General features: G+C 48.8%; 1 protein-coding gene across 4 annotated transcripts in view; it reads left to right on the top strand.

Moving 5' to 3' along the window:
* Positions 1–13,745, top strand: part of Grhl2 (grainyhead like transcription factor 2) — a 115,890-nt gene that overhangs the window by 99,038 nt on the left and 3,107 nt on the right. For 3 of the 4 annotated variants that reach the window (XM_050162962.1, XM_050162943.1, XM_050162973.1), the window contains 3 exons: positions 3,083–3,177; positions 6,075–6,160; positions 12,165–12,229. In XM_050162962.1, coding sequence (XP_050018919.1) covers positions 3,083–3,177; positions 6,075–6,160; positions 12,165–12,229 — 246 coding nt within the window. The remainder of the gene's footprint in view (positions 1–3,082; positions 3,178–6,074; positions 6,161–12,164; positions 12,230–13,745) is intronic. The other variant, XM_050162953.1, reaches the window with a different exon arrangement.

The following is a 13,745-nucleotide window of genomic DNA, read 5'->3' on the forward strand; positions in this document are numbered from 1 at the left end:
ACACCCAGCCCCATTCTCCTGGTTTTGAATAGTCTACAGTCTTAGATTGATATCCCATGATGTGTGAGATGAAGCACCTGTGAGCCTCTGCAGGGTGTTTCCCTGGGACGCGGCTGTGTTAGTTCCCTTATGTATTGTCTTTAATGTTTGTGAAACAGCAGCAGGATTGAGTGGTTACAGCAGGAGTCTGAAATGTCTATAGATTTGTTGTTGGGCCCTCCTCAGAGAAAGTTTGCCCCCTTGAGGAATCTCAAAGGAACTAATTAAATGGCCCTCAAGCTGCTGAGGTCTGGAACCTTGACCAGGACCAAACCTAAAATCAGTTGTAGGTGCTCTGAGTATTGATTAGAAAGCCAAGCATTGTGGCTGACGCCCGTGATCCCAGAAATCAGGTAGCCGAGGCACAAAAGTTTGAAGCCGTCCCAGCGTACACAGTAAAACTCCCATCTCAAAAACAAAAACAATTAGTTTGTTCTTTTTATCTTGAGACAGAAATAATCAAATTTTAGTGGTTGGAACAAACAGAAATGATTAGAGTTCTAATCTTTAAATCACATATTTTATAAGAGACAGCATGGCATCATGAAAAGAATGTTGGCTTTGAGTTCAGGAAGTCCGGGTCCATCCCTCAGACTGCTGTTTATCCTCATGAAGCCTGGTGCCAGTCGCTCGGGCCCGGCTTCAGTTTTCTCTAGTCTACACTGAGGATGCTGTGGAAGGCTATCTCTTCAATCCCTCTGCCCTTAGCATTTCACTTAGTCATATGCCTGATATTAGCTCGTGGGGAAACCTAGGGAAATGAGAAGGGGCTGTGCCCCGCTGTACAGACCCTGCTGTCCCATTTCTGCCTGTTCTTTGCACGCTGACTAAGGTTAAATAGCCAGTGGCCCAGCCTCTCTGTCAGAATTCCCTATGCTGGTGCCCACACATCCGTTCTGAGATCCGTGTCCTGGCCTTTTACACGTCTTCTGACTGAGCGACTGGTGCTTCAGTGTCAGCGCATGGCAGGAGCTTGGCCATTGCACAGTGCAGATTCCTTGGCTACGTACTGTCTACTATATGCGCGTTATTGTCATGATTTACCCAGATGTCCCATCCCGCTGTTGCAATGAGGAAAAGGGCTGTGAGAAGCCGGGAAGCTTCTTCCAAGTCATCTAGCTAGCATGTGATCGAAACTGGGGTCAAACCAGTGCCTACCCATGATTCCAACACTCACCTTTAGCCATTGTGCCTCTATTGCCCAATTCTTTACCTGTGGCTGTGGAGCACTCAGGGATTAGGAGTAGGTGACACAGAAGGTGACTGCGTAGCTTTCTGACCTCTGCCAGGAGAGCTTTATTTTGTCTCATGACTGTTTCTGGCAATGCAGGCAGATCTCTGAGGCCGCCATGTTTGTTCACCTAGCCCTGAGAAGGTACCATCTTCAATGGTGTTGATCCAGCCACCATCGGGACTTGGATCAGGCCAAACTCCTTACTCCTCTGTGACTTATTGTTCCACCGTGTGTGGCACTTACGAAGCTGGCAAACACCCAGGAGCGCTGCCGAGGATGGGGCTCACCTCTCTTTGCTCTCTTGGCACCGAATGTTTTCACCGAACGTCCTGGGTACCTTTGTGGCCCTAAGCCCTAATCTCACTTCAGACCTAACTCGTCTCTGTTCTTTTCTGATGAATCTTAATCTCGTTGGTTGATATCAAGGGTCTTGTTTTCCTTGTGATCGACCCCACGAGCCCAAGGCTAAATATGTTGCTAGATTGGAGTTACTACATGTCTATCTCCCATGTAAACCCAAGTGGTGGTTGAACTGTTGGCTCTGGATGGAAAATCTGGTCTTCTCCATACTTCTTACCCAGAAGCCTCTGTAGTCTGTGATCATTAGCATCTTCTATCTTCGTCTGGCTCTTCACTGATATTAACCCTGAGTCCCCAACACTCATTAGATTCCTTAACCTGCCTCTAAAATTTTTAATTTTTCTTCTTTTAAATTATGTGTGTAAGTTGCATGTGGGTCTCTGCACATATGTGCAGACATTCACGGAGGCAGATGAGTTGGATCCCTTGGACCTGGAGTTACAGAAGCCCGAGCCACCTGACAAGGTGCATGAGCGGCATACAGTCCTTACTGATGAGCCCCTCTCCAGCCTCCTTTTACATTTTATTAAGTTAATTAATTTTTATTTGGTACGTAATATTTGTACTCATTTACAGGGCATGGGATGATCGTTTGACATGTACACAGTGTGTAATGATCAACTCAGTGTGATTAATATTTCCAGTTCATCAAATATTGTCATTTCTGCGTCAACAGTCTCCTTCCAAAGATAAGGAGACTGAGGCCCAAGGAAGTTGGGAAACATGTCCGAATTTGTACAGTAATAAACTATGAAGCAGGGATTTTATATCAGTCAAGGTGGCCTGACCTCAGAGTTTCTGTCCTTAGAATTCTAAGTGATGGGCCAGATAATCCCCAGAGATGTTAATGTTTTCCACAGACCCGCATCTGTGGGCCTGAGACTAAAGAATAGCTAATCTCACTTCATCTCACACGGTCTTTCCCTTTCCTCCGTGTGCCTGCAAGTCTCAGGGGCTTGGGAAGCAAACGCACAGCTATCAGAGAAGGTCAGGGCTCAGCCCCATCTCCTCCTATGGCAACTAGGGCAGGGAGAACTGTGGGTAGTCAGGACAATCCCCAGCAGAGGTGTGGCGAGGTGGCCTGTCTTGTCTCCTACTGTGCTCCAAGGGACCGTCAGGAGTACCAGGAAACCAGATCTCAGATGGTTATGAGGGGCTGCTGCAACTTGGGTGCCATGCAGCCACTGGTATTAACCAGCTCCTCCGTGGCCCTGTTCTTCTGAACAGAAAAGGGGAGATGGGCCCAGCACCCCCACTTTTGTGGGACCATCTTCAGCATGGAGCCTTTGGTCTTCCCTCTAAAGATGGCGTGTGCTTTATCCCTCGGTGGGGATGACTTGGGACCTGCAGGGGGAAGAGAGGGGTGAACAGAGAAAGGACAGGCGCCCGCAGAGCGGAGAGCATGTGGCCCTCTTCACTGTACTCACCATTTCCGCCCATCTTCTCCAGCAGCAGCGTCCTCGTTAAACGGATGTTCCGGCCCATGGAAGAGGAGTTCGGCCCGACGCCATCCAAGCAGATTAAGGAGGAAAACATAAAGCGAGGTATCTCTCCATGGCGCACCGCACCGGTAGGGCCGAGGGCACCGCAGTTCCTGTGTGAAGGCTGGGCTGTGTCTTGTCAGGAAGAACTCACCCGAGACGGAATCAGTGCCACCCCTGCTGGGTTTCCTCACATGGGAGTAACAGGCCTCTCCTTTGCCTTGGGAGAATGGCGCTGTCTCCTGAGCCATTCAGCAGTGATGTACAGTTCAGAAGAGGCGGCACGTGTGCGTGCGTGTGTGCATGTGTGTGTGTGTCAGTGCCGTCTCCGTGAACCAATAGGTGGAAATGGCCAACAAGAGGCCGGACATGCCCACAAAGCCTCTGGCTCCCAGCTCTCTGTCACATGGTCTCGCCTCCATTCCTTGGTATCTTTTCCTCCCTAACTTTACTCGGTTAGGGCAGAGTCACAGGGAAACCAAGAGTCACTCTGGTGTGTGGAATTGTACCTCGGCTCCACGTTTACAACCCAGCAGCTGGTCCAGCTACTGCTTTTCAGAGCTTGTGAAACTGGCACCGAGACTGCCACCAGGAAGTGTATTGGACATTAATTCAAAGTTAAGGCAAGGTTTCTGATGCTTCAAAGTCAGAGAGATGTAGGGGATACCCTAACCTACCTGTGGAAAGAAAACCGCACCCACCCCACCCCACCTCCCAACTCCACTTTGGGGAAGGATGGAGAAGTCCCTGGGCTTCAGGCCTTGGCTCAGGGATTCAGGGTCAGTGGCGGCTCCTACTGGTTATCTGTAGGAAGTTTCCCAAGAAGGAGGTGGTCACAATTAGCACCAAAGCCTTTGCTAATGGTTGTTATTTTTTTGTGGGGTGCCTGGGTCAGAATCTGGCTACACAAGAGGCTGTCTGCCTTTGGCTTTGATTGAGGTGTGTCTGAGGTATACAGTGATTGTTACCGCAGCCACACCACAGAGTGCAGCTATGAGAACTCCCTGGGCAAGCCCTCTAGTGGTCTGTAGCCCAGTATACACTCCAGGATGAAGGGCTGTCACCGCCTGACTGGCTGCTGCCCCTCCCTGGCACAGACCGAGAACAGTTTAGCACCTTCCAGTTACCTCCGAGCAACCAGGACAATCATGTTTGAAAGGCAATGGTTTGAGTAGAGGTTATTTGTAAGTGATGCTCATTTTAATAGAATATAATTCCAGGTTTCCCTAGGGTCAGCCTGCTGGAAATGCCCCCCCCTTGGTGTTGAGAGCTTCAGGAAGAAGTTGCAGAATTTCCATCAACTAAATAATAGCCACCAGTTGGGACTTCCCCTTGAATTTAACTTTCCTTCTCTGGATATAATTAGGGTCTGTTTCTAAGTGTTTTTCTGTGTTTTTCTCACATTGCCTCCTCTTTTGATAACCCTCTGGTTACTAGGCAGTTTTAGCTGGCATGTAAACTATATACTATCGATTCAAGGGACTAAATTTGTAAATTTTTGGCGACATAGTCAGTCTGCTTATTTAATTGGCACTCCATTTTTATATCTGATGAAGAGAAGGCACTGTAGTGCCTAAGTCTCTCCTCCCCGCTCCCTCCTCCCTCTTTCCTGTCTTCCCTAACCGAATGTTCTCTGGCCATGGAAGGGGCCTTGGGCAGAGTCCCTGGCCACGTGGCCTTTATAAGCAGCAGCTTCAAGGAACCTTTGGGACGGAGGACTGGGGGCGTGGAGGTTTGGATTTACCGCATTTCACTTTCCAGATCTTGTTCTTCCGCAGGCGGTGATGGTGGCTAGGAGGATATTCGACTGTAGATGAGATCTAGGCTCACTGGAGTTTTTGAGCTGGGCTGTGGGCAGATGTAGGGTTTCAGCTTTGGCCCCTTGGAAGGGAAGTTATGCTTCTGGGGGACAAAGAGAACAGTCAGCCTCCTGGGCTGCAGAATTGCACCCGAGAGATGGTGGCCAGCTTTTTTTCCCCTGAGGACCGACCCGCAGCATGATTGCCAGAGCGGTGGGCACAGTTGGAGGACACGGTGATGAGGAGAGGCAGCAGCAAGGGTGGCCGTGTCTGTGCAGGTGCATTAGCCTCTCTGAGGGCTGTTTCCATTGCTCAGGGTCTGCGGTCCCTGTCCCGTCCATCTTAGTCAGTAGTCTCTCTAATTCGGAAGTTCTACAGAGGAATGACAAGAACCACAGCAGCTTCCCGACAGCTTCTGTAGCTTGAGCACTGGGTCTCTGTGTGGGGGCCTAGGCTAAGCTCACCACAGGGCCTTACTTCATAGAACCTACAGGTGACCATATATGGTAGATCCTAGTGTTCTGTCCAGGTGATGCAGGCGTGGAGAGATCGAGCCGTTATGGCCACAGCAGGCCCCGAGCTGAATTTATACTCAGCTCTGTGATTCTCCTGGGACTGTCCCAGGAAGTACCCCATCGCCCTTGCAGCCCTGTGCACCTGTACGTTGTCTGCCCAGCCCCGTCATCCTCCCATTGTCACCCCTTCCTAGACTTGATGCTCCCACGATCTTCACAACTCTGAGATCCTTGAACCCCCACTTTCTGGCTCTCACCCACACCACGGCAAGAGCTGCCTGGAAAGCACTGACTCATGGTTTTCCCTTCATGATTCTCAGTGGTGTCTAAATTGTCTGAAGCCTTTCCTCTCCTAGTGGACCACAAACTCCCTAAATGCAGGGCTGGATGAACTAACTATAACCCTGACTCTTGGTATAGCCAGCCTGTGGTACCCAGGAGCCTTCAATGCTGTTGACTAAGAGAGCAAAGATGCAAATGGACGTAGTCATAGAGACCTTGAGTTTCTGAAGTTGGGCAGGCACAAACTTGGGTACAGGCAGCAGAGCAGAGCACTTACATCCAATAGGTGATGTCTTGAGGTGCCCATGTGACAGAAAGCAGTCCCCTGGGTCTCCAGTCACACTGGTCTTCCATTCTCTTGCAGTGCTTTTGTACGTGAGGAAGGAGAATGATGACGTGTTCGACGCGCTGATGCTGAAGTCACCCACGGTGAAGGGCCTGATGGAAGCGGTAAGCCACAAGTCCCTTCCAGTCCCCAGGAGCCCTGCCCAGCTAGCAGGGTGGCTCCAGAAGGAGCTTTAGAAAGAAAACAAAGCACATCTCAGTTTGGGAAAGTCCACATCTGTGTCATCAGCATGTTAGGATTGACTCTTAAGAATAACCGTCCAGTTCATGTTGGTGTCCGACGAATCGTCCTGGTCAGATGCTGAGGAGGAGGGATAATGTGGGGTTTTCATCATCTGTTAGCCCAAAACCGAATTAGGTGCATACAGCTTCCAAGTATACACAGCTGAAATCTCTGTGGTGCCTTGCTGGCTACGGTAGCATATTCCAAAGCGGAGCGAGGACAGGTTGGTGCAGGGGAAAGATGTAGTGATTCTCCCCTCCTCACTGCTGACCCCAAGCAGGCTCAGTCAACACTGCCTAGGGAAAACTCAGTTTCTGCCTGAGTCGCATGCACAGACACACACGCCTCACCCAGGTTCGCCGGTGCCATGAGCATGTGCTGTGTGCTCACTCTCCTCTTCTATAGTGTGGTGGAAGATCAGGGGTGTAGGGTCATGGGAACACCAACAGTGAGTGTCTCTTGTCTCTGCTGGGTGGCTGCTGGCCTGAGAGGCTGTTCTGGTGGACAGTATTTGGGCTTATGGCCGAACATTGCCGTGTGTATGGTGCGCAATGCGGTCGCCTGCCCATCCCTTTTGTTTCCCTTTTCCCTTGGTGTCCAGCATGGTAGAACGTGTTATAGACCAGTATCTCCTTTTTTTGCAGCCAGCAGAGTAATCATCCTGTATAGACAACATAGTTCATTTCCTCATTTATTCACCTGACAGACCAATGTCTCTCCTTTTGGGGTGCAATTGTATATGCGCTTCTGGGAATGTTCATAGGCTCGTTTCTGTTTAGACGTCTGTTTCCGATTCTTTGGGAGTATTTGTAGAGTAACGTTGGTCAGGGAGACACAAAAATGCCTCTATTACATGATTCGATTCATCAGTAATATCCAGAATCAATGACTTCTTGGAGAGAGAAAGCCGGCACATGGCTGCCGGGGACAGAGGAGCAGGAGGCGGCACAGTGCTTGATGCGCAGTGCACTTTGGAAAAGATGGGGGTGTTTTAGAATTAGGACGAACCGTTGTGTAATATTGTGAAGGTATCTATAGTTCTTACTGATATGCATTATCTTCAATTTTTCTGATTAAGAATGTGAGCACGAGGGTCTCAGGCTGCCCTGCAGTGGTATTTCACGTCCCAGGTCATTCTGAGCACAGCAGCAAGGCCACCGTCCAAAAAGCACAGGTGGAGGGCTTGGTAGGATTTTTTTTTCTTTGTCATGGTTGGTGGGAGAGCATTGATTTCTGTTCCACACAAAATAGAAACCAACCGAGAAGTAAATGCAAGAAAGCATATGGAATATGTCGGTTTGTTTTCTCAAGATGGGGTTTCTCTGTAGCTTTGGAGCCTGTCCTGGAACTCACTCTGTAGACCAGACTGGCCTCGAACTCACAGAGATCCGCCTGTCTCTGTCTCCTGAGGGCTGGAGGTGTACACCACTACTGCCCAGCGAATATATCCCCCCTAATGAACCATAATTTTGTTTTGAGACAGGGTCTCACTATGAAGCCTCAGCCAGCCTGTAATTCACTGTGTAGACAAAGCCTATAATTCAGGAATCTGCCTGCCTTTGGCCCCACCCCCACCCCAACCCCAGTACTAGGACTAAAGGTGTGTGCCACCACACCCAGCTCTGATTTTAAACTGGTAAGAGCAGATACTACAGAAGGCCTAGAAGGGGTGAACCAGGGTTTTTTTTTTTCAATGTGTATTTTGTCCTCAGTGTCTGAAGGGTGGGTACCGCAGATCTAGACCAGGTCCCCGTGTGTCCTGCAGGACCATCTACCTGATAGGTCCCACTGTTTATCACATTTCTGGGTGAGCTATATGAAAAGGGTGGCCTTGGTATCTCCTATAAAGTGGAGCCACCAAAGGCATTAACATGGCAGCGCAAACATTCCTCGGGAGCAGGTGGCGAACATTGTGGGTCATGTGACTTCTCCATAGCTGAAGACTGGGCTCCCTCCCTAGAGAGTGCGCCCCCATCTCCCTGTCCAGAGCCCGTCTTCAGCCATAAATTACTTGGATATATATGTTTAAAAAGAATGTATGCTGGAGTATGAAGGCCTTCCACTTATTTCACTGCAGTTTTTGGCCTTAGCATACAAGGCTTTAGATGTCACTGTAACGATTTTAAACAAAGCAAATTTTAGCAGATTTTCCTCTCTCATCCTCCCCCCCCCCACTTCCTGTCCCCGTCCTCCCTGGCAACCTCCACAGTCTCTTTCCCTCTTTGATGTCATGTGGCCCTCCTTTTCAGTCTTTTTAAGATTTCCTTTTCTTTAAAATGATGATTATTGGCAGTGCTGAGATGTGCTCTTGTCATCTAGATAGAGCGTGTTCCCATCCTTCCCTCGGGTGTGTCTTGACATTTGATTCAGAAGGTGCCAGTACCCGTCAGGTTCATGGACAGTTTGAGGTGGTGGCTGTTTGTGTAGCCCGGGAGCCAGGCCACGTGACAGGGTGGGGTAGCTCTGTTATCTAGAAAATGGTTTGCTTGCTCAAAAAAAAAAATCTGTGTTTGTGTGCAAGAGTGTATTTTCAGGTGTGAGCATGGCTGTAGCAGGTGTGGAGGTCACTTCCTGTCCACCCCCCTTGAGAACCTGCAAACCTCAGGGTAGAAAGCTGCGGCCTTGGCCAGTCATGCCGAGGAAATAGCTTACTTGTGTGGCAGCAGGCCGCTCTCAAGCAGTTCCTGTGGGAGCGCTCTGTTCGCTGAGTGCTTCTAGAAGCCCAGGGAATGAGTAAGGAAGTCACACGAGGATGTCATTGCTTCAGCAAGAGCTCAATTCAGACCAGAGCCCAAGGGACAGAACTACCTTATTGGGTCCCTCCCTCTCTCCCTCCCTGGGTCTCCTATATCGTATCCCAGACTGGCTTCAGAACTTGCTGTATAGAGGATGGCCTAGAGCCCCGAGATTACAAGTCTAACCACCACACCCAATCTGTGTGCTCTCGGGGATCAAACCCAGGGCCTAGGTTGCTGGCAAGCACTTTCCCAACTTAGCCAACCAGAGAGTCTCCCTTTTGATTTGCATATGTGAATCTGGACACCAGGAAGACTGACTTACAGTAGGGGCCTCAATGGAAGGAAGAGAGAAGAGGGTGGAAGCCATGTAAGGGAATACTTCTGAAAGGCAAAACATTTTTAATTTCTCAGGCTTTCTTTTTCACTGTATTGAGTGTGGCCCACTGTGGCCTGCCTTTGTCACCCACTACATGACAGCGTCTCTTTGGGAGATGTAATACACATGTGTGTGCCTGCATTTTATCATATAAACTGGATCAATCAAATCATTCTGACTTATCTGCCAGATTTCTCCAATCCTGAAATAAGTAAGTCTCCCACCGTACATGCAGGCTTCCTGGTGTCTGATATCTACCCTGGTGCTGTTGGGGACGCAGTTTTGTGACTGTTCCCTTTTCCTTAACTTTGGCTTCTCATGACGTCACGCTCCTGCTCACCCTCTTTGCCTTTTATCTGCTCGTCATCCGTCTACTGTCTCTTCAAAGGGGGCCTTCCAGCACAGGCTCTGCAGTCTGCTCTGCCGCCTCTATGCTCCCGTCAGAAAGGTTTCTCTATCGGTCCATTGTCACGGTGCACGTGGAAGTCAGAGAACACCTTGCTAGACTTCCGTCTTGCAGTTTCTGGGGATTGGACTCGGGTTGTCAGGTTTGGTAGCAAGAGCCTTTTACCCTCGAGCTATCTCACTGGCCAAGAAGTGTGCTGCCTTTGTTCTTTTTCAAAGCATTTTGTTCATTCGGGCTGACTGTGGCTGTGGGGAGCCTCATCAGGACCACAGATGGCCTGTCCCACGTGGCAGGTGGCTGCTTGTCCAGTCTCTTTGCCACCCTCCCTCTCTGTCCTCAGCCCAGATGTCTTGCTTCTGGGTATGTAGAGGGAAGAGTTCTTTCTGCCCTGTGGTGGAAACAGGAGGGTAGGAACCTAAAGTTCTCTGGACAGACTCTTCCCGGGATGCCTGCTCTCCCCTGGGGCTCTTCAGCCCCCTTTCTAGCCTCTATGGCTCTAAGTGTGATCCCAAACCTCGCCTGCCTCAGCTTCCCATGAGCTACCAGTGATTTGGTGGAGAGGGCGTGGCAGTATTTGGAAGCAGGTCTTTCCAGAGGGCATCTGTCAGCTCTTGCCACTTTGTTTTACAAAATGACACAATCATAAAAAGAAGGGCTGCAGAGTTACACAAAGTAAAGGAAGCCTTGGCTCAGACCGTTGATCAACGGGAGCCACCATTCATAGACTGGCATGCCATTTCAATGTTTTTTGTACATTTAAACATACGTAAAGGTTAAAAATGAGGAGATTATACTGTACAGACAGATTTTCCCTTATTTGCCCCACATAATATGCCAAGAATCTTAAAACAATGTAAGCAATATAAGCTTCCCAAATTTTTAAATGAGGTGGTCTGTGAAGAAAATATTAAGACATTTGAATATTTGTTAAGTTTTCTCTCTAATGAACAGTGATCTTCAGAGCATCTGAGTGTGAGAGTGTTCCTGTAAGATCACTAGACAAGGGGTCTGTGGCCCAGACACTTAGGCTTTTAAAAGCTTTGCCTTGGCCAGACTTGTTTCCCAGGAGGCTGTGCTTCATCGTCTCATCTCCAGAACCCGAACCCTGCTGACCTCATGATAGAGTACCACTTCACTTTCGCTATGTCTTAGATGTGTGTCTGCCCTGTGTGCGCAGGTCCTCGTGGAGGCCAGGAGGGGGCACCAGACCATCAGAAATGCTTTTCCCTGCCACGCTGCCTCTCTGGCTCCTCGATTGCCTCCTGGATAGTTCGAAAAGTTGAAAGTGCTATCCCACTCTGCTTTGACTTGGAAGGTTTAAACAAGAGTGCAGCACAGTTTCCAGACGCCCATTACGCAATATTTTATCCTGTGAAGTGCTGTTTCTTGTGGCTTCTCCCCTAGCCTGCTCCCAAGCCAGTCCTTGTCAACTTACCGCAGTTTGCGCCGCGTCTGTTGTTTGCATCTTAAATAACATCCGGGAAGCATTTTTTTCTTTGTGGTTGGTTTTGATCTACTGATTTTTTGACATTGTACACTGTTATTAATATTTAAACTTGTTCTGCAGGTTTCATGTCTCCCTAGGAAACTGTACTTTAAGATGATAGTTATACGAACAGTCAGCTCATGTTTACTACTTCCTGTACTTTCAGGGTCTCTTCTTTCAGATAAAAACTCATATAAATTTTATATAAAAAATTTCATATAAATCTTTTATCTCCCCGAACTGTTTTTCTCCCTGTTGAGGCTGTCTGGAGGGCACTGCACAGCTCAGTTGAACTCAGATGCTCACGTCTCTGGCCTTAGTGCTGGGGTGGCAGGTGTGTATGTGCTGCTACATACACCTGGCTAACCTGAAATCTGTTTTGAGGTATGGCTACTTGTTTAATCCAACATTGTGATTAGACACTTTTTTTAAAAAAGATATAAACCAGTCAAAAATCCCACTTTATCAAGATTGTTTTGCTGATTGCTTTAAGAAAGTCAAAATCGGGGTGGTACTAGATACAAACCCTAAGCCCGCACAGGCGAGGTCCTCCTATCAGGGCTGCAGTGCGTGTTTCTTTTTCTCTTCTTGCTGAGGGCAGAGGAAAGGCGACATGATGACAATAGGCGGGGACATAGTTAGTAAGGTTGAGACCCCACCAGTTGCTAACTGGGATTTTTTCACTTCTCAGAACCTCATTTTACTGATCTACAGAGCCAGAGGATTGGGTAGTTCAGGGAAACTGAGGTTTTCCAACTTGTCTCGTTAGGAGAGCCTGTGCTGTGCCCAGTGCAATGTGTGCTGAGCTGGAATGTTCTACATTGCTTTTCCCTGTGCCCCTGTCCCCTGCTGACCAGCTTGCTTGTTATTCATGTTTCAGCTGTCTGAGAAGTATGGACTACCAGTGGAGAAAATCACAAAGCTTTATAAGAAGAGCAAAAAGGGGTAAGAGAGAAGCTAGCTTCCATGTCTAGAAGGTGCATTTTTAAAATGGTACTTTTTTTTTTTAATATCTTGTTCTCTCTGTGGCTCACGATGCCGTTTAAAGATCTTTAGTGACTGAGGCAGGGAAACCCACAGTGCACTGCCAAGGTGTCCCCTGAGATGCTTTCCTGTACAGACAGTGTTAAAAGGGCAGAGGGATAGAGAGGCGGAGGGATAGAGGGGTGGAGGGATAGAGAGGCTGTGGGGCACACTGGGAAAATGAAGAGGCCAGCACTCTTAGTGTTGACTCCTGAGTGACACGGTAGGAAGAGATTTGTTGAGGATGTAGGGGATGCGAGGATGTAATCATTAATGAAGCCTTCTCTAACGGCCGTCGGACCTGCTTGCCCGTGCTGTTAAGAACAATTGGTTGGGTGGTCAGAGGTGCCGAGTTCTCTGTTTCTCATCGATAATGTATGAGCTTACCGATGAGGAAAGGAAGCCCAGGGCTGGCTTAAGCATCTTGCTTCAGGCCTCACAGATTGGGGATGGGGGTGTCTGTAGCCTCAGGGCTCAAGACCTTCACTCAGCTCAGCCCCTTTTAAGGCCCTCCTAGGGTTTCCTCTGAGAGTAGTTACTTGAACTCTTCTCTGAGCCCTCTGCATGAAGGAAACATGACCTGGGATTTCCGGGCTCTGAAATTGGATCCTTGGCTGACTGAGTAAGCATCCTACTTAAGCTCTTGTTGGAAACTCAGTTCCAACTGAGTGGATGCTGTGGGCTGAGGGCAACTCCTCAAGTCCTGCTGGCCAGAGAACCTCTGTGTCTGTGTGAAGTCCTGTGCACGGGCCTGTATTCTTATAGTGACACATGAAGCACGGGGAGTTCTGCCTGTGAAGGAGCAAGCTGATGCTAGCATCAAATGAGTCACTGAGTCATCCCCTTTCAGACTTTGACGAACAGGAATGAGACCCTCTCAGGCACCTCCCAGTCACAGGTAGAGGTGCTGGAGGGACGGCTTACCGGCTAAGACCACGTGAGGCTCTCTACAGGACCCTGGTTCTATTTCAGCACCCCAATGGTGACTTAGAACCATCTGCCATTCTAGTCCCAGGTGATTAATGTCCTCCTCTGAACCCCAAGGGCACCAGGCAGGTACACATATGGTACACATGCATACATTCAGGCAAAACACTCATGTATAAAACAAAATATAATTTAAAAAAAAATCACAGCTAGACTCTGGAAGGTGCTTTTCCTGAAACCAAACCACCATGGAGTAGGCAGTGGAGGCAAGATAGTGGGGCAGCTTGGGGGTTTGGTAAAGCCAGCTTCGGACATAGCCTCGTTCTCACTGGCTGGCTTAGCTTGGGGAACTGCATACCTTTCTGGGTTGTTTCTTACCTGTGAATTACCCATGATAGAACCTGCCTTTCAAGTTGCTGTGAGGCTGTGTGTACTGTCATTTACTGTACATATTCAGCTAAGGGCAGCTGAGGTTCGTAATGAAAATCCTTTGTTGCCGAGCTATTTGGGC

The sequence above is a fragment of the Alexandromys fortis genome, unplaced genomic scaffold (assembly GCF_014885135.2).
Source record: "Alexandromys fortis isolate MF-2015 unplaced genomic scaffold, M_Fortis_MF-2015_v1.1 scaffold_17, whole genome shotgun sequence".
Classification (NCBI taxonomy): Eukaryota; Metazoa; Chordata; class Mammalia; order Rodentia; family Cricetidae; genus Alexandromys; species Alexandromys fortis.